General features: G+C 38.9%; 1 protein-coding gene across 4 annotated transcripts; it reads right to left on the bottom strand.

Moving 5' to 3' along the window:
* Positions 1-106: 106 nt before the first annotated feature.
* LOC101468191 (endophilin-B2) lies at positions 107-27,921 on the bottom strand. Of its 4 annotated transcripts, XM_004574195.2 has the most exons (13): positions 27,771-27,921; positions 27,054-27,195; positions 25,864-25,875; positions 21,105-21,233; positions 15,930-16,063; positions 14,520-14,612; positions 14,390-14,401; positions 12,320-12,382; positions 11,094-11,117; positions 9,484-9,573; positions 5,996-6,096; positions 4,824-5,025; positions 107-1,770 (listed from the first exon to the last, which is right to left on the bottom strand). In XM_004574195.2, the coding sequence occupies exons 1-13, from the start codon at positions 27,831-27,833 to the stop codon at positions 1,663-1,665; spliced, it is 1,173 nt and encodes a 390-aa protein (XP_004574252.1). In that variant the 5' UTR covers positions 27,834-27,921; the 3' UTR covers positions 107-1,662. The 4 variants fall into 4 exon arrangements, with proteins under 4 accessions (XP_004574252.1, XP_004574253.1, XP_004574254.1 ...); XM_004574196.2 differs by lacking the exon at positions 14,390-14,401; XM_004574197.2 differs by lacking the exon at positions 25,864-25,875.
* Positions 27,922-27,970: the final 49 nt, after the last annotated feature.

The raw sequence follows: 27,970 nt of genomic DNA, 5'->3' as shown, positions 1-27,970 counted from the left end.
CGATTGTGCATTTTAAATCAGAGGCAAAATTTTTTTAAAAACAAACCCCAAAAAGTGTAGTTGGGGTTCTTATGAGTCAAACTGAAAAATAGCTGAAAACGAGGAATTCAAATCAATCAGTTTTATTAATGGACACATTTCATTCATTCAGCAAGGAACAGACAGATAACAGAAAGTTACTTCAAATTTGTGAAATGAGCAGAAGAGAAGAGAGCAGGACAAAAACGCACATGAGTACCAAGAATTCTTATCATGTGACACGACCTGCAGGTAACATACGCTCATTTCACGTGAACGTATCAGCAGGCTGTCTTAAAAAATAAATAAATAAATAAAGGCAGTGCATGCATGTACACATGCAGGACATTAGGGAGCACAATAGATTTAGATCTCACACAAACAGACTTGTCTACATTCATGTACACACACATAAGTGTCCAACAGGACGGGCTACCGGCTGTAGCACATGCAGCACTAAGACTGAAAATCCTTTAATTTAATGAAAAACACTGGAAATACAAAAAAAACCAAAAAAACAACACTCACGGCTAAAGCACACAGGCAGTTGTGTAATTGCAGGGGAGTGTCAGTGTTGCATGCTGGCTGTGGTGAACTTTAAATCAGACATTTGTACAATATTTGAAGAGCACATTGTCAGCAGTCCCCACCCGTCCTCTTAAGGCAGTTAGAAAAGAGGTGTAGAGTGTTCATATTGTTCGTAGGAGCAGCTGCATTGGTGTGGAAAAATGCGAGAAGCAAAAAACAAAAAAAGAATAAGTCCAAATGACTATTCTTGCTTTAAATAACATAGGTATTGCATTCGCTTCAGCTAGCACTTAAGGCAAATATTTTCCCCCAAACAATCCTCACAAACAGTTTCCGTGGTTTACAATTCTACAGTGTAAACTGTAAACTATGGAAATCATCATATATGACAGTTTCATCACCAATAAGTTAACGTAATCACAAGAGTCACTGTGAGAAAAAAAAGGAAAGGGGCAAACACATTTGCAGTAAAAGAAGGAAACTGTCACATCTTTCAAACAAACCAAAAGTGGCCTATATGGTTTCCCTGCTCCTCACATATGAAGTGGGACTGGAAAATAATACAACATAAAGAAGTCCCGTTTGTTTTCACTTCTTCTTTAGTTGCCTAATATCACCACTTTAACCCAAAGAATTGAGAACAGGAAATTGTTTCACGCGCCCCGCTGCCTTTTGAAGAAAAACTGAGAAATTTCGTCGTTTAGACCCAGTTCAGTGAAAGCTTACACTTCTAATCTCTGTGAGAGAATAATTTAGACTTTTACAATTAAATTCTTCATCAGAGTTTAGCAAAGAAAGCAGTTTTAAAATATAGCAAAGACATCAAACGCACCAATATAATTTCATTCAAGCATTGGGACGTATTGGGACTTTGGGATGCACATAACACAAAAACATCACAAACAGAAAACTGAAAGGAATGTTAACCATCCCCAATGAGGAATTTCCTTGAGTCACTATAAGAGTGTTTCTATTTTCACTGCTGTCTGAGAAGCATTTTGTGTATTTGGGAGAGGTGTTATTGAGGATTAGAGGTTAGTGTAAGAATGAGAAATTCTTTGTGGCTTCACTATGTGTCCAATCACACACATGCACATGCATACGTGTGTGCGCTGTCTAACTGAGAAGCTCCAGGTATGTGACTGGCACTTTTCCTTTATGGTTTCCTTTCTCTCCAATCAGCCAGTCAGAGTCCATTCCAGGCACTGTGTAAACTGTGATGAGCTGTAACGCAGAAAGAAGGCGAGCATTCAAAATGTGCAAAACAGAGGCAAATGTAAATAATCAGCATTTTATAGTATAGTATATTAACCATATTATCCATATTTTATTCAACAGAAAACAGGAAAACACTGGGGGTAAATGGTGTCATCATATGGGGATTACATTCTTCTGTAACTCTACACATGTAACTGAGTAGCAATGTTTCTCACACATGCTTGTATTTCAATCCTTGAAATTATTTAGCTGCTTTCCAGGATCTTATTCATGCTCAGGTGTTGCAGGTGAACCCTAACTTCACTGTTTAGATCTGCAAGTAATGAAGAGGCTTCTCCTAGTCTAGCAAGAGTCAATAAGAAGGACCGTTCCATCAATCTACAACACATGATTGTGGACTCGGAGTTCATCTGGAATATAAAACACAACATCATAAACAGAAGGCTATTGCACTTGAATATAAATTCCATCTTAAAACCAAAAGGGGACCATAAACCTGCATAAACACAGAATAAACATAAAGATTGTTGAAAGACAACCTCAGAACTAAAGGCAGGAAATGTTGTATCAAGCCTACCCTGAGAAATAACAGAAAGCTAAACACCAACAAAGAATATAGAGCCATGAAGTGATGAGCGAAACTAAAAAAAAACTTCCCTAAAACTCAAAATCCTGGGTCCCAGATCCAGGGACAATGACAATCTGCTCACCCCCCACCAACTGGTTGCGGCAGCTGGCTGCTACTCTCTGAGCCTGGTTCTGCCAGAGGCTTCTTCCTGTTCAAAGGGAGTTTTTCCTTCCCACGGTCACCAAATGCTTGTTCACATGCAAGTTCACAATATAAAGCGCCTTGCGGTGGCGGTTATTATTATTGGCTCTATATGAATAAAATTTAATTGAACTGAATTGAACAAAAGTCACACCATTTCAGTTCCCTTGTTATTCACAAGGGGCTTAACTCCTAATTGCCCACCGGTGAGGACAAAGGCAGAGTTACTCATGATGCTCTCCTGGCTTCATTTCTTTCATATAATTACTCCGAAACTCAAACCCAGGGTATGTTAAGCTTTTCTAATTTGTCTACTTTGTCTCTTTTGTCACCTATGTCCCCAAAGCCACCCTGCTTTTCAACTTCAGCCAATAAGACCATTTCCCAAACCCATAAACATAAACTACACTCTTTTCACTTACAGTCATTTATTCACCTTTCACCAACTTTAATTTCAAAACTGTGTCATTTGTGTATATTTGTGTTATTTGTGTATATACTGTATACTCTGTGTATTTACTATCTCTTATTGCCTGTTTATGCCCTGTCCTTAGCTTCAACGTCATGCTGCTCTGTTGTATGTTAATTGCCCCTTGGGGATAAATAAAGTCTTTCTGATTCTGATTCCTGTTACACAGGTCATCCAGATCTGCTCACAATATAATGAATGTCTCAGTTCCTAAAATTTATCAAGGGGAAAGAAGCAGGAAGGAAGAGGAAAAAAGGAACCTTACTGGAGAAACCAACTGATGACGCACAAGCGTATCATTTGAGGAAGTGTTTTAAATTCAGCATATAAAAGAGACACTGGACACAGCTGACATACAAACCACAGCAGGGCGAGATTTCTCAAACCCCTTTGTGGTGTTCATAAATTGTTTCAGTTTTTTTAGATGATCAAACTTTCAATATGTGAGTGTGATTAAAAAGCGCAGCTCTGTCTGACTCAGAGTTATGACTGAAATCTAAATGCTGTGTGTATCTACGTGTCTGCTGACACTGTAGAGTTGGAATGAACACATGGATGCTTTCTCAGATTATTTTTTAAATCATCTGTGAATGACATGATGATATTGAGAAATGAAAATATGCTAGTAACTCAGCAAACGTTTACTAAAAAGGTCATGCACAGTCTTTCCAAAGAACAAAGTGTATCTGGATAAAAGCATAGCAACATCATGCCAGGAGTTCAGTTAAAATTTTCTGCATCTTTAACTGAACTCCTAATTTGTTTACAATTAATCTACAAACTATCCAATGTTGATCAAAGTCATCTCTTGTTGATTTTGTCACTAGCTCCTTTTTAATTTGCATGAAGCTTGGAACTACATTTGAAACACAATATCTGCGAACATATTTTATCTGTTTTTGAAATCAAAATTAAAACAGGAACCTAAAATATGTGGTTTTTACATGGATCACTTAACATCACTGATAAGCTGTACCTTATTAAGGTCCAATACATGTTTCCCATCCTTTAAATTTAATTTTCAAACAATTATTAGAAAAGCTTTTCATCAGGGGACAACAGAGGTTGTGATGCAAAGTTCTATAAATCATGAATATTTCTGTTGTTGGCTATAAAAGACCCCACAATTTATTTTTTACTTGAATTTATTTTATTACATACAACTGCTTAGGCTGTATCAGCTGCCTGTTTTTCCAGTTACCCGTACTCATTAGTACACTCTATGTGGACTGCACAGCTTTTGCCACATTGGAGTAATTTTGGTGGCCAGTCACTCTCAGGAAGATTCAAGGTTTCTTCAGTTGTGAGTGATGGCTCGCACTGTGGTTCGTTGGAGTCCAAGAGCCTTAGGGTTTTGTAACTTCACACTGTCACACAGGTTCCATGTAACAGATTACTTGACTCTTAAGGTCCAGCAGTAATCAGGCCTGATTGTGTCTAGTGAAACTGAACTCAGCTTTCAAAAAAAGCATCGTGGGAGAGTGGTGGGAATTACTTTTACACATAGGGCATGTCCATGACTAATGTTACAGTGGAATGCTGATTTTCTTTTTAATCTTTATACTTTTAACGGGTGTACATTTGTATACGTCTCTGCATGTGAACAGCAAGATTGTTGTACTTGTTTCCATCATCAGAAAAGAAAATACACACAAACAAAAGATTAAAGATCCGGGAAAGTGTAAGTGCATTACATAATTACAAGCAGCAAATGCCACATGACCGAGCCTATTGTTTAGACCAAGCCCTGAAGAGATTTCTGGCCAGAGACCAACAGCCATATACTGGCTGCCTAGTTCCAGGCTGATGATGAAACCTCACCTCGTCAGCCAGAAGGGAGAGCTCACTGGAATCCGCTGCATCGTAATCATAAAGGACTCTGGCTTTGCGGGTTCCTGTAGCTGGTGCTTGAACTTCTTCGATCTTAAGGGTGTCAGTTTCCACTGGGCTGCTGCTGCCTTCTGTCACCATACTGGGAGTAGCAATGGCGTTTGTGGAGTTCAGTGCGAAAGCATTAGGAAGCCTGGGGGGGAGAGGTAGATGTGATGGTCTGAATATCCAGAACATGTAGAACACTAATAAACTAAAATAATAAAAAATGGGCAAAACTTTGTTTAAAAAACTAAATAAACAGCTTTTTCTGCATCTACACTGTTATAACTTGAAGCAATGCATACAATATATTATATGCTGCAAAGTGAAAAAAAAAATACAATATTTGTATGCATGTTGAAAAATGTATAATATTTTTTAATTATGGCTTTTGGCACTCAGCAGTGCCAAATAAGTAGCTTTTTGTAGATTTTCAGCCAAAATAGAAATGCACAATGGAATGCAGAAACTACTTCAAGAGAAATCATCGTGGTGTTGCAGAGTCGTCTAACATGAACACAAAGCAACAAAAGGGTGAAAGGTGAAAAAAAATATGATTAATGATGCCATTCTATGATTGTATTTAGACTTTTTATTCTTAATTTTACTTTATCCATTGTTGTAAATCATAAAATGTGGATCATAAAATGTTACATAGAGGATGCCAATCTTTACCATTTTGAGTAACACAGAATATTGCAGGGAAGAATGACAAGATAAAGAGTTGCTGCAGTCCGGTGGTTATGTGAAGAGCAGCAGGATAAAGGTTCTTAGCATACTAGTGAAGTTAAATAAAAAGTGCTTCTCCAATGCCACGGGAAAAAGCATGATAAGGCTTGATAAGGGTTATACCAGTTGCCTAGTTGTCCTATGTTGGACATGGTTCGTAGAAACTGCTACAGTGTAATTATATTAGTTATTAGTTTATATATTTTAAGAACTATATTGTTATCTGTTTTTAATCAGTTATGAGTAGATCGTTGTGTCATTGTGTTAACCGAAGTGTTTGGCATTACAACTTCAGGCTTGGGGTATAAAGGATACAGGCTATCAATTCTCACCAAGCACGAAGCTGAATGAATCAAACCATCCACCCACATCACCCCCCATTTTACTCTCACCTTCCCAGCTCTTTCTGTAGCTCCTGCATGTGGAGGTGACACTGCTTGTAATAAGCTGCTTGGGCCTCCACAAATTCATGCAGGCAGCGCAAATGATTCACCTGAAAATAAGAATCAGCAGTCATTCTTAAAGGATCACAACGATGTGATTGGATTTTTTTTACACTGATAAAACCTCTACCACAATGTGTGAAAACAATATTTAATATACAATTATCCATCTATCTATGGTTCCTGAGCCACCCTTCTCTTTGGTGACAGTGCTTCAAACCCTTGGCCTTCCCATATGGAAAAGATATATATAAATCTTATAAAGTTTGTTTCTGTCTTGTGTGAAACTTGTATGAAAAGCATATAAGAGTGAAAACAGATATAAGATCCCTTGAAAAATTATATAATGAAACTTGTATGTTTTGGATACTTACTAAAACAATGTATGAAAGTAATGAGAAAGTGGCCACTTTCATGAGTAAATCATGTAAGCCTTATATGATTTACTCATGAAAGTGGCCACTTTCATGAGTAATCACATATAAGTTTTTACTATTTCTTTTCCATATGGGTTCTCTCAATGAGCTTCATATTTTAAGAACTATATTGTTATCAGTTTTTAATCAGTTATGAGTAGAAATGGTTTTCACTTCACATTTGTGCCTTGTCAGGGTTCAGTTGTGGAATTTCTTGCTTTCTTATTGGGGTTTGGACCATCAGTTTATGTTGTGGAGAAATCAGGTTGGTACAGCCATATTTGACAACTGTTAGAATTCAAATTCAGAAAGTTCTCAGAAAGTTTGGGTCAGCAACTCTCTTTCCGGTCTCCGTTCCACCTCCACTGGCTCCCCCTAGGGCTGTGTGCTCTCCCCCCTGCTCTTCATCCTCTACACCGATGACTGCAGATCCAAACAGCCTAACTGTCACCTGATGAAATATGCTGACGATACAGTTCTCCTGTCACTGCTGTCAGGCCCCTCACAACACCACGGTCCCGCTCTTCAGGAGTTTGTAGAGTGGTGTGACAGCTCCAAGCTTGGTTGCCCAAGGACACAACGACCGAGACTGTCGCAGCCGGGGCTCGAACTTCCGATTACAGGACGAACTGCCAACTCTTGAGCCACGATCGCCCCTATCATCAATGACCCCTCTCACATTCTTCACCCCACATTTCAATGGCTCCCCTCTGGGCAGCGCCTCCGTGGAATTTCGTGCAGCACTGAGAGGATGAGAGCCACCTTTGTCCCCAAAGCCACCCTGCTTTTTAACTCCAGCCGATAAGACCATTTCCAGAAACATAAACTACTCTACACTCTTTTATACTGCTGACACTTAATTCACTTTTAGTCACTTACAGTCATTTATATACCTATTCAGTGACTTTAATTTTAAAACTGTGTAATTTTATACATGTGTATATACTGTATATACTGTGTATTTATTATCTCAATTTTTATTGCCTGTGCTTATCTTCAGCGTCATGCTGCTCTGTTGTATCTTAATTGTCCCTTGGGGATAAATAAAGTCTTTCTGATTCTGATTCTGATATTATGGCATGAACCAATCAGCTAACCAAAGGGAAATGACAGTCCATCATTACTTTAAGAACTGAAGGTCAGTCAGTCTGGAAAATTTCTAAAACTTTGGATGTGTCTCCAAGTACAGTTACAAAAACCATCAAGTGCTATGATGAAACTGGTTCACACGAGGAACGCCCCAGAAAAGGACGACCAACAGTCACCTCTGCTGCTGAGTCTAAATTCATCCAGCCTCAGAATTCGCAAGTTAACAGCACCTCAGATTAGAGAATAGATAAATGCCACACAGAGTTCCAGAAGCAGACACATCTCTACATCAACTGTTCAGAGGAGACTGTGTGAATCAGCCTTTATGGTCAAATAGCTGCTAAGAAACCACTACTAAGGAAAAGCAACAAACAAAAGAGATTTGTTTGAACCAAGAAACACAAGGAATGGACAACAGACCAGTGGAAATCTGTGCTTTGGTCTGATGAGTCTAAATTTAAGATTTTGGTTCCACCCGCTGTGTCGTTGTGCGACGCAGAAAAAGTGAACGGATGGACTCCACAAGCATGGTTCCCACCTTGAAGCATGAAGGAGGAGGTGTGATGGTGTGGGGGTGCTTTGCTGGTGACACTATTGGGGATTTATTCAAAACCGAAGGTACACTGAACCAGCATGGCTACCACAGCATCCTGCAGCGACGTGCCATCCCATCCGGCCCCTCACAACACCATGGGCCCGCTCTTCGGGAGTTTTTAGAGTGGTGTGACAGCTTCAAACTTGAACTGAACGTGAGCAAAACCAAAGAGATGGTGGTGACCTTCTCCAGTAGGCAGAGGGATCTGGCTGCTTCAGTCACCACCACCATCCATGGGAAGCCAGTGGAGGAAGTTGAGGAGTACAAATACCTGGTAACCATCTTTGACAACCTCCTGAAATTCTCTGCCAACAAAGAGGAGATTCTCAGGAGGTGCCACCAACGGTTATACCTCCTTAGGAAACTCAACTCCGTTGGAGTCAGCACACCCATCATGATGACGTTTTACTATGCCTTCCTGCAAAGCATCATGATCTTCTCCATTACCTGCTGGTTCCACTCCGTCAGCTTTCAGAACAGGAACAGAACGCAGCACACTGTATCAGTGTGCTCTAAAATCATTGGCCTGCAAGTCAGAACTCTTGCACAGGTTTTCAGCCAACAGGCCCATAAGACAGGCAGCCAAAATCATCAATGACCCCTCTCATATTCTTCACCCCGCATTTCAATGGCTCCCCTCTGGGCGGCGCCTCCGCTGCACTTCCTGCAGGACTGAGAGGATGAGAGCCACCCCATCCTGTTTGCGTTTCGTTAGATTATCATTTATTTTTCAACAGCACAATAACCCCAAACACACCTCCAGGCTGTGTAAGGGCTATCTGACCAAGAAGGAGAGTGATGGAGTGCTGCACCAGATGGCCTCCACAGTCACCTGACCTAAACCCAGTCAAGATGGTTTGGTATGAGATAGACCGCAGAGTGAAGGCACAGTGAAGGGCCAACAAGTGCTCAGCATGTCTGGGAACCGTTGGAAAACCATTTCAGATGACTACCTTATGAAGCTCATTAAGACAATGCCAAGAGTTTGCAAAGCAGCAATCAAGGCAAAGGGTGGCTATTTGGAAGAATCTAAAATCTAAAATCTAAAAACCATTAATTGAGATGGTGTGTCCAAACTTTTGACTGGTAGTGTGTGTACTATATATCTATATGTAGTCTGAGCAAAGCTATTCTCTAATCTTAGGCGAGAGAAAAAAAACCTGTACTGTATTTACTTTGTAATTAATATTTAATGTTTACAGAGAAGAGCTCAGTGAAGTGTTTGACTATTGCCATCTATGGTTACACAAAGTTACTTTTTCTTTTGAAAGTTCAATGTCAAGGTTGTGTGTGGCTGGAGCTGACAGAAGTCGAGGCTGTGGGTGTGACTCACATACATGCGTACTACTGATGCCCTCCAAAAGCAATCGTGTGACCTCTGCTTGGCGATCAAACTCTGTTTGGGCTATTCGGAGCTCATGTTCAGCCTGAAATAATAAAAACAATAGTTATACAGTGATTATTCTATAATTATTAAGTAAGTCAAGAGTCTTAAACCTTTTCATTAGGGCTGGGTATCGTCACCGATTTCTAGAATCGATTCGATTCCGATTCACAAGGTTCTGAATCGATTCGATCCACGATTCGATTCGAATCGGGGAAATTTTTGCCTCAGACAGTCAGAAATATTATAATTCAGATCATGCATCAGTACATTTCCATATATTTATATCTATAAAAAGAAAGCTGACACTTGTGAGACTTTATCAAAGGTGTAAGCATCACAACAGATGCCTTTGTGTCAAAGTAGCTGAGAAACACAGAAAAACATGAAGGTGATTTTCCTCGGCAGAGATTTTATAAAAATATTTTGCAGTAGCTCAAAAACATAAGAAAACAATTAATCAACATATGAACATTACCTGATGCTGCTGAAGTGAAGCAGAGCAAATTTACAGAAGTTTTATTAGAGACCAGGCTAAACGTTTTGCAATTTTGCATAATTTTAAAAAGTTTAAATTTGTTCAGTAGACTATTCAACAGCAGAAATGAGGTTTTCTTTTCAGAAGTAAGTAAAAGGGAAAAAAAACAGCGTCCGACAGCGCTGTAAACAACGGTAGACTTGTGCGCAAGTGAATAATGCAGAAAACAGATTTTTAGATGGGAGACTGTTCTTGAAGTATACTGAGAGAGAGAGAGGGAGAGCTGTGCATGAAGTGTGATTTTATCGTGGTGGAAGCAAAACAGCAAAAGTCAGAGGGAATCCATGACAATGTTTATGTGAAGCATAGTTTGGATCTTCTTTTGCTGCTGGTTCAGTCAATATTGTTTGGAGAGAGATAAAAACCTACAGCTCAGAATCTAGCGCAAAAAGGGAGTAAACACAAAGCACGGACCCGGCGAAACATCAGAATCAGTGAGCTGTTGGCTTTCAGCCCCGACCGTGTCCATGCCGTCAGGTGAGAAAGGCGACGTCTCACTGATTCTGATCCGTCGGCGGATCCGCGCTTTGTGTTTGCGTCTTTGTGCAGAATCCGTGTACCTGCTCTCATTTACTGTTTTAGCTGTTTGGTGGTTGTTTTTGAGAGGTTTAACCTGAGATTCTAGCGTTTCGGGCAAAACAAATTTACATTAAAAAAATCGATTCAGGATTTTAATGAGTTGATATCACATTATCCAAGCTAGAATCGATTTTAATTGATAAATCAATAATCAAAATCCACCCCTACTTTTCATATCCTACAGTCCTCAGAAGACAAAAGCTCCAGCTTCATTCACCCAGATGACGTTAATTCTTTTGCATTGCTGGGATGTACAGCATTTGACACTATGTGCTCCGAAAAGAGTAAAAGCTGGTAGGAGGTCTATGGTAATTAAGTTTAAGAGTCACCTTAAATCGTGGCCCGTTGAAAACAAGCACATGTTTGTTTAAGGCACACTGGTATCTCAATCTAATGACCAGACAGACAATTGACAAAGTACACAACTCACACACAATCATACTTACTTTCTCCACTTCCTCGGTCCAGAGCTGATGGGCCAAAAACATGCGGCATAAGAAGAGAAAATTTAGTTATAACATGAAAATCCTAGAATAACTTCACCATGGTCACCTAGAACCAGCACCTGAGGTCGTTACTAAATAAAACCTACCACCCTGTTTTCACAAAGGTTAACACACTGTTTAAAATGTAAACTACACAATGTTAACTCTACATTTAATTGAAAAGTAGTAAAAAAAGAATAACAAGAAATGTTGAAACAATATTTCTAGTTATTGCTTTTTTAGAACTAAATCTCATTCTAAATTCTGATACTCATTCTCACTCTGATACTAAAAACGCATCTATGATCTTAGTTTAAATATTTTAATATTAAAAAAGACATTTAATTCTGTGCATATTGTCAAAATGTTACCTGAATTATCTGTATTAGATGTTTTTAAACTCTGAAATCTTGACACTGAATAAATATTCATATTTATGAATTTTGAAACTGATATAACAAACACACACACACACACACACACGTCTGGTGTTGCTATCCTCGTCGGGACATCTCATTGACATGCTTTCCCTAGCCGCTTAGCCTAACCCTATCATCAAAAATCAATGTGTACCCCTGACCCTTACCCTAAACCTAACGATAACCCAATTGCAACCCTGACACAACCACATTTTGAGCTTGAAAAATGCCTTGCCTTCAACCCAGTACACACACACACACACACACACACACACACACACACATACACACACTTTTAGTCACACCCAGCAGGTGTGGTTTGGCATTGCTCAAAAGTAAGTGACAGACTGCTAGATTTAAACCAATGAACAACATCACTCTAGGATGTGGGACGTTTGTTATCAATGGTATGACAACAATCATTCACAATACATAATACAGTGATATGACACATAAGGATGCTATGCAAACTGCCACCAGTAATGATTACGGGTAATAAACATTCTTACCGGACTGACACACCTCCAGTCAAACATTAATGAAGCATAGCTTCACAGCTACCTGAACTACTTGCCAGCATGACAAAGTATATCGATTTCTGAATTGCCTCAAGTTTAATTATGAATCATAAAAAGTCAGTGAACTATGCATTGGTCATAAGAGTGAAAGATCAACTTGACAAACAGAAGATGAAAAAGTATCGCATAATGACATAGGTTTGTGTTATTTTTCTCATCAGTATTTAATAAAGCAAGATTGTCTTCTTACCGCAGAGGCACTGGCAGAAAGCACATAGTTGCGAGGTCTGGTTTCCTGAAAATCTGGAGCTGTCTACAGAAACAGTACAGTTATTTTTTTTGTTGTTGTTGCTTACTCAGTGTAAACAAGGCACTGCTACTAAAAAGAATTCCTCCAAATTACAATCAGAAAAGCACAGCACTCATAATAATTGCAGAAGTGTGACAGTTTGCTGGTGATTAACATCTGTCAACATTTCTTTAAACGGAACACTGACATATTTTTTATTTATTCATACGCATGCTAACATGCATTCTGGTTGCAAAAGTTACTGAAAATGAAGGATAAAAGTGCAACAAAAGTCCTGTTTAACAGTGAAAAACAAAAACAAGCTTCAAGAGAGGTTATCAACTACAAGGGTCTGCCACTAACTATGAAGGGGAAAGTAGCAGAAGATGTTTTTGTACTTGTTTCATATCATTCATTAGGTTTAACTGAGAGCAGTAGTGGCATTTAGTGAGGCATCTGGATGCAGCCTGATTCCTTTTGCAGAGTGGCTCTGTGTGCCACAAAGGTTACAGTTTTACAGCAAGAACATGCCTATATTTGCAGTAATATATAATCAGCTCCTAAGGACTTCATGAATATCCAAGTACATTTTCTGATGCCTATTGACAGACATATGCACAGATGCTGTACGGTTACTGTTGTTCATTTGAACTATGAATCACTGCGGCTGCCATATTGTTCAGCAAGTGCTGGGCATCCTAAGGCATGTGTTTGTGGCATCAGAGGTCTATACACACAGGCACATAAATAGGGCTCAGACCCCAGTGCTGAAAAAGGTGGCAGTGACAGATCCTACATCTCCCTGTACATATATCTATCTATCTATATATATATCTATATATATATATATATATATATATATATATATATATATATATATATATATATATATATATATATATATATATATATATATATATATATATATATATGTACTGTATGGATGCTTGGCTAGGAAATTGAACACAGCCCTAGAGGCCGTAGGGACAAAATAGAGATCTCCATCAATACATAGTATCTATCTGTGTATCCATGAAAATATTCTCAATCTTCAGTGAAAATGAGCACTAAGTTAAAGATATTTGTAAAGAAAAGTCACTGCAATATTAAACAGGGATGCATTCTCCATACTCTGCTTAAGAAATCCAAGGTCCCTTGATGATCCAGGATCGTGTAATCCTGATAATACTGATTCACTTAATGATCAAAGTAGCAGCACACTAAGGACATTAGAACAACAACTAAAGGAAAATACAAAGAAATTCAGGTATGTTATTTATTTATTTAGCTGATTTGTTAGTTTATACAAAAGAGGGCAACTAATGTTCTTTTAAAGAAAAAGGGATGCAGGCTGAATTGAAAAAAAAAACCCCCTCACATTTACCCTTTATGAACTGAATACATTGTTCATCGCGGAAGCGAGCATTCCTTCCACGCTGCCAGGAAGCAGGAGAGCTGACTTTATTTCCGGCAAAGTCAGCTCATTGAACATTCCCACTGTTTTTGTGGTCTTGTGGTGTACCTTCTGTATTTCCTGCCTAATAGGTTGCAATAACTGAGTCAGGGAATGCTAAAGAGGGACTGTGCAATGTTCTCAGTTCCTGAATTGTGTCATGGTCAACAGTGAGTTTAATAAGACAGTCATTAAGTCTTGTTTATGTTAAATAAATCTGCTCCCAAGTAGCTTCCCTTGACAGCCAATCACATATCTGCTGTGAAAAACCAAAATATCAACGACCAAATCATAAAAACTACACATATAGAATCCATGCAGAGGGGCCCCCAGGTGAGATACTAAATGGTAAATGACACTGTGTGAGTTGCTTTTTAATTAACACAGTTTGCCAAATTTGACTAATCGCCACATTCCGTCGTAATGTAATAGTCAAGCCTTGTCTGTGAAAACTTCACTTATTAACAGTAAAACCTGAAGTAACAGCAGAAAATTAAATCGAGCCAAAGCAAGTATGACAAGAAAAACAACCCAAGACATGCATCCAAGAGTTTAAAAGACATGTCCTCAATACTCACTTCCCCTTCGCACTGCAAAGAATGCATAAACAGTTAGTTATGGTTAATCCAAGCATCGCCAAAGATTAATCATCTGAATTATTGAGGTAATGCATGTGGGAATTTGATTGTGAGCCGCTTATGAACTCACCGCGGCCTTTGCTTCAGCCACCTTTGCCTTCTTCACTCGTGTTTTACAGGCATCAAGGTCCAGGCGAAGATTCTCCAGAAGGCGACGTTCTTTCTATACCGTAAAAAGGACAAAACACAAACTAAGCAGCAGGCAAACATTAATGACATGCAGAAGTAGCATTTAAATACATGCATAGTAAAAGCAGGGAGTGAATGAGAAATGCTGAATGCATCATGGGAAGTCTTCCAGCAGCCTGTAGCAGCAAAGCTAAGGGATTCATCTGATTTAGTCCTAATCACAAAAGTTAACAAAAAAAAGCAACGTTTATAGTTCAAGCAGGTTATAAGGCTACTAACTTACTGGGACATGTAACATTTAATACATGCTGTGGTGTCAGACAACATAGAAACAACAACAATGCTGACCTCTGCTGGTTTGCTCATATGTTACAAGGAAAACACTCACGCTCACTGGCGGTTTGTAAACAGTGAAAAACAGTATTTAAACATACTGGCTGATGTATGTTTAAAAGTATCTTTTAAGTCACATTCAAGGTCATATTCATTTACAGACAGTGGCAAGAAAGCTTGCATTTTGAATGAAGTAACGTTCCAAGGTCATGATGATTGTGCAATATTCTGTGATGCAAGTGGCCTCAGTTTGCAGATTCTCCTGATATCTCTCTAACCCACAGCTCAGGTGTGCAGCAGCACTTCTGAACTAGTGGACATGAGGTCTGCTTAATGACTCAGCTTTCACCAACTCATTCTGAAAACATAACATTTCTTTACGGAAATTCGCCACAGGAATTAGTACCACAATTTACCAAAAAAAACCAAACACTGATGTTTTCAATAAGACTTGAAACTTGCGATTGAGACCATAATCCCATCAGGTGAGATGAAATGTCTTTTCCCCCCAGTGCATACAGAGGAGTTCATCCCTTCTGGAACTTCCATGTTGGCTTCAGGAAGTTCGTCCATCTTTTATATACGGTCTATATCATTTTGCTCTCTTTTGCAATAGGTTAGTGATTCACTGGATAAATATAATTTCTTCATGATTCCTTCTTACTCAGTGAGGGGACAAATGAACAAAAGCTCACTAACAAGAAAAATAAAGAACTCGCAGATGTGAACATAGCTGACACAGCAGACAGTAAGTAAAGTACATTGAAGAGCTAATAAATTGAATAATAAAGTTAATACACAGATACACACACCAATGGCATACATAATGTTTTTTGATATGTTCATAGAGATTTTTCTTTTTTCAGTTATACTGATATCAAGATGTATTGTACATTATTGTCTTGCAACATACTGAGTATCACAGAATCACTTTGTCGTGATACAGTGTGTGGTATATTGTATATATTGGAAGTATGACTCAAACAACATTGGAATAGATGTGATATTCCAGACTCACTGAAATAGTTCTCCAGTCTCCTTCCAGAAAGTTCCTGAGAGGCGTAAGAAAGCTGATGGCTGACGTCTGGAGGAACTCTTTCTCTGCTTCTCCTAATCTTTTCTCACACTCCCCCACCTTCTCCAAAGTGTTCCCTGGAAGAAACACATTAGATCTACTCACCAAAAAGACTCCCACCATGCTGTAAGCACACCATAGCATTGGTAAAGAAGAGAGAATTGAAACTTTTTTGAATGAATGTCATGGCATGCCCATGTGCACATGCTAGTGTAGCCTTTGCACACTTGCATCTGGTTGCAGCAGAATAAAATAAAACGTATGCTATTAACATGTACAGCACTTTGTGAAACTTTGGTTTTATGTTAAAGTGCTTTAGAAATAAAGTTGGTATGGTATGGTATGGTAATAAAATGGATTAAACTATAAAATTTAAGTTTAGAACAAAGAAATTATTGTTTCCACAATTACAGTTCCAGTAAAAAATGAGGTGATGGCATTTATGTTACCTTTTCATGCCTTTCCTTCAGTGTGTATTATTGCGATGATTTTATAAGTGTGCTGTTAACAGCTCAAGGAAAACATTCATGAATCCTAACTACTATACTTCTGTTCTGTTTGTCTGCTTTAATCCATTTGAAATTAATGAGGCAGCATGGTGTTTGGCATTGATTATGCCCTCGCAGCAGCAGCAGCTTTTTCTGTGCTGCAGCAACACCACGTGGACAAACCACAGCCAGACCTACCTACACTGTAATGCTCAAATGGGTAGTGATGATTATATATATATATAAGTTTTTTCAGACACACAGCTAAAGCCAGTGTCAACTGTCATATCCAATTTGGGACCAATCAGATATTCCATTATGCAGTTACATGAGTTCGGAAGTAGCATCCTTCATTTAGCTTGGCATAATTTTGTAGTTGTTTTTTATGTATTTATTTTATAGATTTATGTGATATATCAAGGTATCTGTTGATTTAACAACTTTAGCAGAAAAAATATTATATACAAGAATCCATTTCATATTGTCAAGAGATTTATTCTAAATGACACTTCTTCAGCTGAGAGTCTAAGAGGAGAAAACACACACAGACGCTGCAGTTTTAACTTGCAAGGGCGTTTCGCAGAGCGCTCAAATCAGAGTGGGGGCCCTGTGAAATGTGCGCTCTGTTCTTGCAATTGTCTTTATTTATACACAAGAAAAATGAATACATTTGTTTAGTGACGTGAGCATGTGCGTATGTGATATTGGTCTTTTACGTGGAATTCCAATAAAATTGATTCATGTTTGTGGCTGTAATGTGACAAAATGTGGGAAAGTTCAAGGGGGCGAATACTTTTGCAAGCCACTGTGTGTGTGTGTGTGTGTGTGTGTGTGTGTGTGTGTGTGTGTGTGTGTGTGTGTGTGTGTGTGTGTGTGTGTGTGTGTGCGAGGTCAGAACTGCTTGTTTGACTTCTTACTGTCGCTGTGGGAAGATTCAGATACAAATATCAGAACACGTTTCATAAAGGACAATCAGTTCTAAGCAGGGAAAAGGTCATCATGCAGTATTCTATCACATGTAAACTTATATCATTAAAAGCTTATACTGACTACTAAGTACAATTTTCCCTTAACACATATATATGACACATCACACAATGTGAAAAACATGTTGTGCTGTTCTACCTACAGTATACATTTTGGAAACTTTTCATGTTAAAGCTCATGAAATCCGGAAATCCAATCAAACCATCTTCTAAACCTTCTTTTTCACTCTTGCCATCTTTCTGTCACGGATCAGCCCTGACACGTATGTCCATCCACTCTACCTGCACTCTCTTCTTCACCTTTCATGTACACTGTCCATTGCTTCGGACAGCATTTAAACTCATCTACATTCATTATGTGCTTCTTGCAGCTTCACTGTTACCCCTGCCTCCCTCTCATTCATACACATGTATTCTGTACTGATTCTACTGATTGTCCTCATACCTCCACCTGCTCCAACTCTCACTACAGATCACAAACAGACGTCATAGTCCTGCAAACATAATAGTTCACAGAGACTCCTGCCTGATCTGCATATAGACACAGTGCAACTCCTTCTGACCTTCTCTGTAGTTCTCCATCAAAACTCTCAAAGGCAACATTGCATCTGTAGCGCTCTTTCTTGGCATGAAGCCATACTGCTGCTCACTGATCATCACCTCTCTTCTTAATCTAGCTTCAACAACTCTTCCCCATACCCCAATTATATAGATGACCAGCTTTATCCCTTTGACATTACAATAGCTCTTCACATCACCCTTGTTTTTGAAAATCGGTACACTTCTATTTCTTAGGGTGCCCACTGTCTTCTCTCCTAGACATCTCCATACCCCCACATGTATGTCACTGGACCAATCGCCTTTCCACGCTTCAACATTTAAATAGCTGCCTTGCCCTTCTTACTAATTCTTTACGCTTCCTGATTCACAAACTTTCCTTCTCTCATTTTCCATGTTCCATCTTCTCAACACACGCTTTACTCCTTGATACATTTCCATCTCTGTGCTTTATCTCTCTGGCTATCCAATCGATACAAGTCCTTTGTCACATACAGTTTACTATAAGCCCTTTTTTTGCTTTACACCTAGCCTCCAAATATTCCTGTCTATTTTCATGCCACTTGTTTGCTGACTTCTTCCTTTTAATACTGTCCTGTACTTCTTCATTCCAATACCAAGTCCCTTGTCTTCTTTGCTCTGTCCAGGGGATACAACAAATAACTTCTTGGGAGTTTCACTCAAAATGTCTGGGAAGGAGATCTAAATGATAAGTTAAGTGCTCCTGCATAAATCTCATTCTCCTATTGATTTTTTTGAGACCTGGAATTCCTCCTCTGTGACACTGGTCACATTTGGCCCTGACTATTGATGCAGCAACAGAATGAGGTGCACAGACTAGCTCATTCAAAGCAGTATTGATTCTTAGATTTCCACACAGGGACATGATCACAGGGATCATGATCTGAAACATATGCCTGTATTATGCAGTAGAGTGACCTACATGGTGACAGAACAGAGAGTTATGCAAGACAAATATGTATTTTCTTTCTATGTCTTTCTATACATAGAAAGACAATTCAGAAAAAACTACCTCCAGCGGAACAGAAACTTCTGGAAATTAACAAATTTTTGTTAGCAAGAGAACGGATAAAGCAATCTCCTTATTGGTTTCACTTTTTTCAGAGCACTATATTCTTACTCTCTCAGTATTGAATTATTCTAGTTACATCATGCTTGCAAGAATTACTTGCTTCAACTCTTCCCGATGCATATTTGCCATTTTGGCAGAATGTTGGCTATATCCATGTAAGCTAATACCAACATATACAAATAACAAAAGTCGCTTCAAGGCACTTGTAAGGTAAAGACTCTACAGTATTCTGAAAACGTGAACCAAATGAAATAGTATCAGTAAGCACTTTGCAGGAGAAGAAAGTTATAACTCGCTTTTAACAGGAAGGCAGAACCAGGTTTGCAGGGCAGCCATCTGCCCCGACAGGTTGGGGGTGAGGGGAAAGAGAAAACCAATAAGAGAGCATAATGAGACAGGATAGAACACACACTATGGGAGAGGCAAGACAAAATGTAAAACAAGCAGAAGAAAACATACAGTGCATCATGGGGACAGCTTGAGTTTACAGTGTCATAGATAACAGAAGGTTCAGAGTCACCTGAACCAACATCTTGATAAATGTTATCAAAAGGTGTCTTCATGCTCAATCATCCAGGTAAGGAAATCCCAAAAGGTTGATTCTGTTCATCTCGACGTAGCGTTTTAAAGGGGGGAAAGGTTCCATCACTCATCCGAGTGACTTCTTCAGTCTCAGCTGACTGCAGGTTTCCCCAACCTTATAAAGAGAACATTTGCATAATGACTGAAACTAGCCCACTGAATGAACAATGGGCTGTGAAAGCTGGGCAGGCGCCTAAAGAAAGCTCCAGCCAATCAAGGAGAGAAGGACAACTGCTGCCTAAATGAAAACCCGTAGTGATCCCGTATGTGTCAGGAGTATCGGAACAGTTGGGACGCACTTTTTCTTAACACCGCGTCTCTGTGGCTTTTAAACTTTAAAAATTGCTGCGCCAAAAATTGGTCCACCCCAAGGATCTGTTCCCCCGACACAAACAGAGCTATGTAGTGTATGCTGTTAAGTGCCAGGAGGATTGCTAGGATTTATACAGTGGGGAAACCAAACAACCTCTGGTAAAGCGGATGGCACAACACACAAGATTCACCTTGTCAGGCCAGGACTCTGCAGCCTATTTACACCTACAGGCCAGTTGACACTCTTTCACTGATGAGGATGTACACAAGTCAAGGAGTCATGGAGGCTATTTATGTGAAAAGGGAAAGACCATCTCTGAATCAAGGAGGGGGCCCAAGGGTACATCTATCGCCATCTCACAATGCAATGCTCTCACAATGCTGTGTGCCAACTCTCTGTGAATGGTACTCATGGCCATTGATCAGTGGGCTATGGTCATGAGAATTTGCATATTAATGATCAAACTGACCTCACAGCCCATTGTTCATTCAGTGCTGCTAGTTTCAGTCATTGTGCAAATGTACTGTTTATAAGGTTGGGGAAACCTGCAGTCAGCTGAGACTGTAGAAGTCAATTGGATGAGTGAAGAAACCTTTCTCCCACTGAAAACACTATGTTACTAGTGAACAGAATCAACCTTTTTGGAGTTATCAAAAGGTAAAGTTTAAAGTCTAATCTCAAAATTAGAGAGGGTGTTTGTCTCCAAAACACGGAGACCTGGCCTGGTTCCACAGGAAAGCCAGGTTTTTCATACCTCAAAGTTCTGCCTCCCATTCCACTTTTAAAAACTCTAGCAACCACAAGTCTGTAGCTTGTACAAATAGAGCTCTAACATGCTCTATCGGTATTATAATGTCTTTCACATATGACTGGACCTGCTTATTCAAGACTTTGTTCGCGAGTAGAAGAATTTCAAATTTAATTCTGGATTTAACAGGAAGCCAATAAAGAAAATCCAGTATGGGAGAAATATGACAAATAGATTTCTTTATCATTAGAACTCTGGGCCTCCTCCAGTTGTTTTTCCTGATACAGAATTAATTAGAATTTTTTTTATTAACTCCTAGGACTTTGTTTGTTGGGAGTTTTTATACTCACCATATGGCATTCCAAGATCAAACTCTTTTGCTGCATCCTGCATATACTGACCCAGCAGCTCTGCATTAGTAACCCTGGACGGCACCTTCCAGTCCAGTTTTTCAAAAAGAAACTCCTCGATTCTGGCACCTGCAGTGAAAAATAAAGAAGAGTTTATTCATGGCACAACTGAGAAATAAAGAACCAGTTGAAATTCTTACCCACATGCTGATTAAATGAAAACTATATTCAGAAATAATGACCCTGTGTGGTCAAACCCTTCAGACTGCTCAGCACAACAGACAGACCGAATTACAGGGTGGACAGCTTTCAGCAAAATAAACAGCTACCACTATTACTGTTTAATAACCTGTAACCTCATTGGTAAATATCCATTTTGACACTTCTCAGCCTCCTTGTGGCTAAAAACAAATTCTATTTGAAACATAGTAGGGTAAAATTTCAAAGTTGCATGAAATGCAAAGAGTGATAATAGTGATAATAGTGATAATTTCATTTTAGAACAGTACTTAAGTAAGATGTATTCAGCCATATATATAAAATAAATTTCGTTTGTCAAAGCAAGTGCTGCTGTTGTTCAAAATCATGCGAAACTACATCTCTGAATATCATGGAATCTGGTAGCGAGGTGGTGCATAGGTGAAGGAAAAACCCTTCAAACTTTGGTGCAAATGTGCATCACTTGGCATGCAGGGAAAGTTTCCCCTATGAGGCACTGCAGACACAGTGTGGCAAGACAATACAAAGCATTTCTGGGTGTAGTCTTCATTTAATTTCATTTAATTTCTATATGAGATGTTTCTATGTCTGGCTGCAGCAACTGTAAATGAAAAGAAACACATGGAAAACGCAGGGAGACAAAATAGAATGAATACTTTGCAACAGGAAAAGGTTGAATGGATGCTACTCACATTTTCACTATGGTAAAAAAACAAAATAACCTCCAAAACATACCAGATTGAATTGACAATGAATTCTAAGTTTTCTGTTATTTTGTCCACCGCAATGTAGTCAGTACATAAAACCCACTTACTGCAGCCTTATAGTGTAGAATGAAATTGTTTGACACAAGCCCAACATCAGAAGCTCCTCAGAACAAACATTTTACGTCATGTAAGCCTTTAATTACCTGAATGTAGTCTATTATGCTTGAAACTCTAAATATGGAGCCAAACTGCTGAATTAATGTACAAAAGCTCAGACACTGTGATGACCCAAAGCAAAATGTTGTTTTCTTCTTACAGTACGATGATATGTTTGAGTCACTGATTCTCATAAACTCCTGCACACAGCCATTTCATACAAACTAAAATTCTGCTGCTCAGCTCTACATAACCAAAGCCAAAGAGAAACTAACAACCTTTACCAACAGACTGTTGTGCACACAAACTAAATATAAAAGATGGACATAGCAGTAGGACATAGCAGCATCACCCATTAGAAAGTGAGGTCTCGCTATGAAGCCTCAAGCTGAGGACTTTAGCCCTCACCATTATGGTGCTTTGGAATCAAACAATCTGGATCCGACTGAAAAACCAGGTGGCTTGTGAATGACACGGCAAAGCAAAACCGGCTTTATCCTCCTTTTTCACTCAAATAATTTGTTTTATTCAGTTAGACCTGAAACTAGTGACTGAGTGATTTAGGACACTTTTATTGGTTTTTTTATTGGCTTTTTTCCAGCTTTTCTCTGGGTATTTTAGAGTTTTTCTTTAGAAATTCACTGCTTTTTCACTCATTTTCAGTCCCATCCTCATAACTTATCATTCTCAGAGTGTGCCATTTTGGTTTTTAAGGAACTGCATTGCATCCTGGGGTGTTGGGAATCTTGTCAAAAAGGATGGGAAAGGTTTGGCTAAGCAGTTTAGGTTGTGTTGTAGAATTAAAGTGGTCATGCCAAATACTGAGTTTCAAGCTTTGTTTTTGCCTTATATACTGTAACTCCATACATGTTTGCATATGTTATAATAAACTGTGATACACGTTCCCCATTTTTCTAGCAAAATAGAAATAAAGTAGGGTTGGCTCAACTGTTTTGCACACTACTGAATGCTGACTCATTCTTTTGACATAAATACAGAACTTAAAAAGCCATTCGTCTTCATTTGTCATTTCCTCTTTGGTTTGCTACATGAAGCACAACATTTACAAGTGAGTCAAAGTCTACTGTTGCACTATAGCATGTACACCTGAAAAAAACATTAGCAGCATTAGCAGTGCATCACTTACACTAGCACGTCACCATAACATTAACAAAGAGTTAACGGCACTAGATACTTTCTAATTGAAAGCTTGAAGTCCCACTGTAGTCCCCCGGGCCGCTCTACTATTGAACTAGCTACCAGTTTGGACTTAGCACGCTCACTACTTAAGTTTAAGGCTTCAAACTAACTTCAGACGAAGAGTTATTCAGCTCTTCGTAACTTCTATAGTTTGTCTTTTGTCCTGTCTCTCTTTGTTCCCCTTAAACCCAACCATTCGCAGCGTATTTCTGATCCTCCCGAAGCCAGGTATCTAAAGTAAACTGAGGCGACTCTTGTAAATTGGTGAATATGTGAATAAAAGTGACTTGAATTAAATTGAATTAAAAGTCAGAACAGCAGGTTGTGATCTACGCACAGCAGGGACCAAATGTGTGTTCTGGCTCCTTTGGCTTGCTTCAAACAGAAACATAAATTAAATGAATCGCAGTTTTAGAACAAATTCAATTCAAATACTGAAAATACAGTGTTTGAATTAACAGTAACAATTATTAAAAGTCTAATGTTACATAGAATATTATGGAAAAATAAAGCCCAGTGGATGACTTGGCCATACCTAAAGTAAACATGTTTTCCACAAGTACAAATAAGAAAAAGTACTGAAGCTCTCAGAGAGAAAAACATGACCAAAAAAATTGTAGCTTGCTCCTATTGATGTTGTGTGTGGGTTTTTTCATTCATTTGTTAGTGATCATAGCTTTCTTGAATAGCACATTGCTTATTAGCTCAGTTTTTTTCGTGTATTTTTTATTACTTGTGGAAAACTGTAAATCAAATAAAGAAAACGTCTATCTGAACCATCAGTCAACAGTTTGAACTGTTGAAGGATGGTTTTTCTTTATTTTTACTACTTTCTACATTGTAGATACATACTGAAGACAGTAAATATATGAAGCACGATATATGGAATTACGTAGCAAAAAAAGAATACAGATACGGATAATTAACTCTAAATATGTCTTATATTTTAGATTTCTGAACATAACCACCCTTTGCTTTGTTGACAGTGCTGCAAACCCTTTGCCTTCTCTCAATGAGCTTCATCATGTAGTCACCTTAAATGGTTTTCACTTCACATTTGTGCCTAGTCAGGGTTCAGTTGTGGAATTTCTTGCCCTCTTTGTGGGGTTGGGACCATCAGTTTATGTTGTGCAGAAGTCAGGCTGGTACAGCCCTATTTGACAACTGTTAGAATTCATACTATGGCAATAACCAATCAGCAATTAAAGAGAAATGACAGTCCATCATTACTTTAAGAACTGAAGGTCAGTCAGTCTGGAAAATTGCTAAAACTTTAAACGTGTGCCCAAGTGCAGTCACAAAAACCATCGGAAACTCAGATGAAACTGGTTCATATGAGGAACGCCCCAGGAAAGGACGACCAACAGTCACCTCTGCTGCGGAGGATAAGTACATCTGAGTCACCAGCCTCAGAAATCACAACTTAACAGCACCTCAGATCAGAGTCCAGATAAATGCCACACAGAGCTCCAGCAGCAGATACATCTCTACGTCGACTGTTCAGAGGAGACTGTGTGAATCAATCTTTATGGTCAAATAGCTGCTAAGAAACCACTACTAAGGAAAAGTAGCAAGCAGAAGAGATTTGTTTAGGTCTGTTGGAAAACCATTTCAGGTGACTACCACATGAAGATCGTCGACAGAATGCCAAGAGTGTGCAAAGCATTCCCAGATAATTCCATATGGGTTCACTCATAGTTTTGATGCCTTGAGTGAGAATCTACAATGTACGTAGTCATGAAAATAAAGAAAAACATTAAATGAGAAGGTGTGTCCAAACTTTTGACTGGTAATGTATGTACACAAATTTGACTTTACATCTTCCTTAAATACACACACCACTACACACTATGAAAGAATGTAAAATAAGCTGTAGAAATGAAGGTAATTGTAAACTGCTAAAAAGTTACTAGAGGAGTCCAGTGTATGGATAGCTACTATGAGGGAGAACTGGGTGTCAGTGAAAAAGGGTAGCCAAATGTTTTCTAAAATCTAAAATGTCCCTGCCATCTCTAAATTTAGCATTATCTCCACTAGCTCTCAACCGCCAGTGTCATCTTCTGTGGAGTTTCTTTTGTCATTCTCTCTTAAGAGCTTAAAGTCATTATCATTCTCATCACAGATGTGATGTTCTGTCTGAAGTACAAACTATTCTATTAGAGAACTAATTTAACAGAAGAAATACTTTTAGCATTTATCTCTCTGCCTCTAACAGGGTTTTGATGGTTTGTGATACATTAATTCTTGTTAGGGTACATACATACATACATCTACATCCAGTGGATGGCTCAATATAATTGAATACAATCTGTAAAACCTAGTGATCAATACAAATCTCATAAATGCCTCAAATTTTGCATTTAAAAGTTGTGTTTCACACTGATTCCTGTTAAGGAATTATTCGTTTTCTACTAATAATTCAGAGACATGATAGGTTTCTAAAGCAGGTCACTAGAGTAGGCAGGCGAAATACTCACCAGTATGATCAACTGTGGCATGCAGAATAAAACAGTGACAAGTTAGAGCCCCTGTTTTCATATATTTAATCAATAGCTCAGGATGTTGTAATTAGATCACAGTTAAGATTCTTGGCTTAGACAGTCCCCTTACGTTTAATATAATCATAGCATACCACTAGCCTGGGGTGGGCTATTGTTCTTATGAAATACTTACTAAATATGGCAATATGAACATTATAACACAATCCGCTTAAAGCACATTCATGCATGGTCAAAAAGCATCCACAAAACATTGTTCTCCCAAGCAATATATGCTCTCAGAGGACATAAATCAAGTTAGCAAGGTAAGGCTAGCTAGTTAGTTGTAAGTTGGGTACACTGTATAAAACCTGGTGTTGGTTATTTCTTAACATTAATTAACATGAAGCTAGACATTTCTCAGTCAAACCAGTCTTGGGAGTTTGGATGTCTAAACTGATGTAATCTATATCACATACTGTTTTGCTAGATAAGTGCAATTCATCAATATTATCAGGCAGCTAACACTTCCAAGCAGAAAGCCATCCCAATGTGGGCACTCATTTAATGTCTACACATTAAAATTCACATGCAGAAACACATGACTTTGTTCTGGTGAGTGGCACCAACTTGAAAAGTGCTATATAAATAAACATTACTTACAGTGCATTTGACACACTGCAAGTACCTTTTGGGTGGCTTTGGGTGCCTCCGTTAACAACACTAGAGATGGGGGGGTCGAGATACCCCGCTGTTACAGGATGGGAGGCGAGGTACACCCTGGACAGGTTGCTAGTCTGTCACAGGGCCAACAACACTTATAGAACCATTCACATTCATATTCACACATATAGACAATTTAGAATCACCAATGCAAACTCCATACAGAAAGGCCCCAGCCAGGTGGGGGTCAAATCTACCATCTCACTGTGAAGCAGCAGTGCTAACCACTGTGCCACCATGCTTTACATAACACATCAATTAATATGGTTCCTTACATATACGTATATTATTATTATTATTATTATTGACAAGATTTGTCATGTTTAACTGCTTTAAAAGGAGTATGTGTGCCTAATAAAATTGACAGTGAGTGTATAATTAAATTTCTTTAGTAAGTAATATGATTATTGATTATTCTTTCCACCTATAATACCTATAATAACGAGACTTCTATGTTGATGTCATACTTGGGTTGGGCTGTAGCAGGACCTCAGTCTGTCTGTAGATTTTCTCGGTCCAGTGTTTGGTGCAGTCTGCCCGGCTGATCAGGTTCTCAAACTGAGCGTCCAACTCGGTCTTCTCTGCTTGGCCCAACTTCTCCTCTGTGAACTGAGGCGTCATAGCGCAAACAACACACATCTCACAGGTGAACGACGGTACTCGAACACATCTGCGTCTGTCTGCTCTGAGATGGAATCAGTTTTTACACACATACATGCGAATAAAAAAATAAAACAAAGCAGTAATATTAAGAAAAGTGACGTCACGAAGGAGTCCGGTTAATGATCTGCTCGTGCTTAATCGTTGTCACTTCCCTGTCACCCTTAATCCAAATGGGAAAAAAAACCCGTTTATATTTGTACTATATTTGTGCCTCTTTTAACTTGAGAAATAATTAATATTAGCTACGCTAGCTTGCCAGAGATAGCACTTAGTCAGTCCTATGTTGAACTGCGCCGCTGGCCCAAACTACGAGCAAGGCACAGCTGAATATCTTATCAATTTCACCTGCTTTAGATGCTGATATGCAGCGTCACGTTAGACATAGCGATATACCGCAAAGTCATATACGACTGTACCAAATTGTTATTAACGCTAGTAACAACTGACTGCCAAAGTGAAAGGATGCGACAGCAAAAGCCACAACACTTTTCCGCTCGCGGCACTCACGAGCGCTTTATTACCTGGACAGCCCGTGTCAAAAACAGTCCAGCACCCGAGGCTAATTTCTTCACGCTGAAATCCATTTCGTTTATTTATGATTTAAAACACTCGAGGGAGAGCTCTCTTAACACTATCCACTAGATGTTGTGGCACACGCCAAAGTCACGTGACCTTACCTTACGTCAGACGCATCATTTTACGGAAATAGGAAAAGCATTAA

Source organism: Maylandia zebra, linkage group LG12, assembly GCF_041146795.1.
Source record: "Maylandia zebra isolate NMK-2024a linkage group LG12, Mzebra_GT3a, whole genome shotgun sequence".
NCBI classification, from domain to species: domain Eukaryota; kingdom Metazoa; phylum Chordata; class Actinopteri; order Cichliformes; family Cichlidae; genus Maylandia; species Maylandia zebra.
The sequence above is the reverse complement of the archived record's forward strand: the minus strand, read 5'-3'. Positions and strand labels throughout refer to the sequence as shown.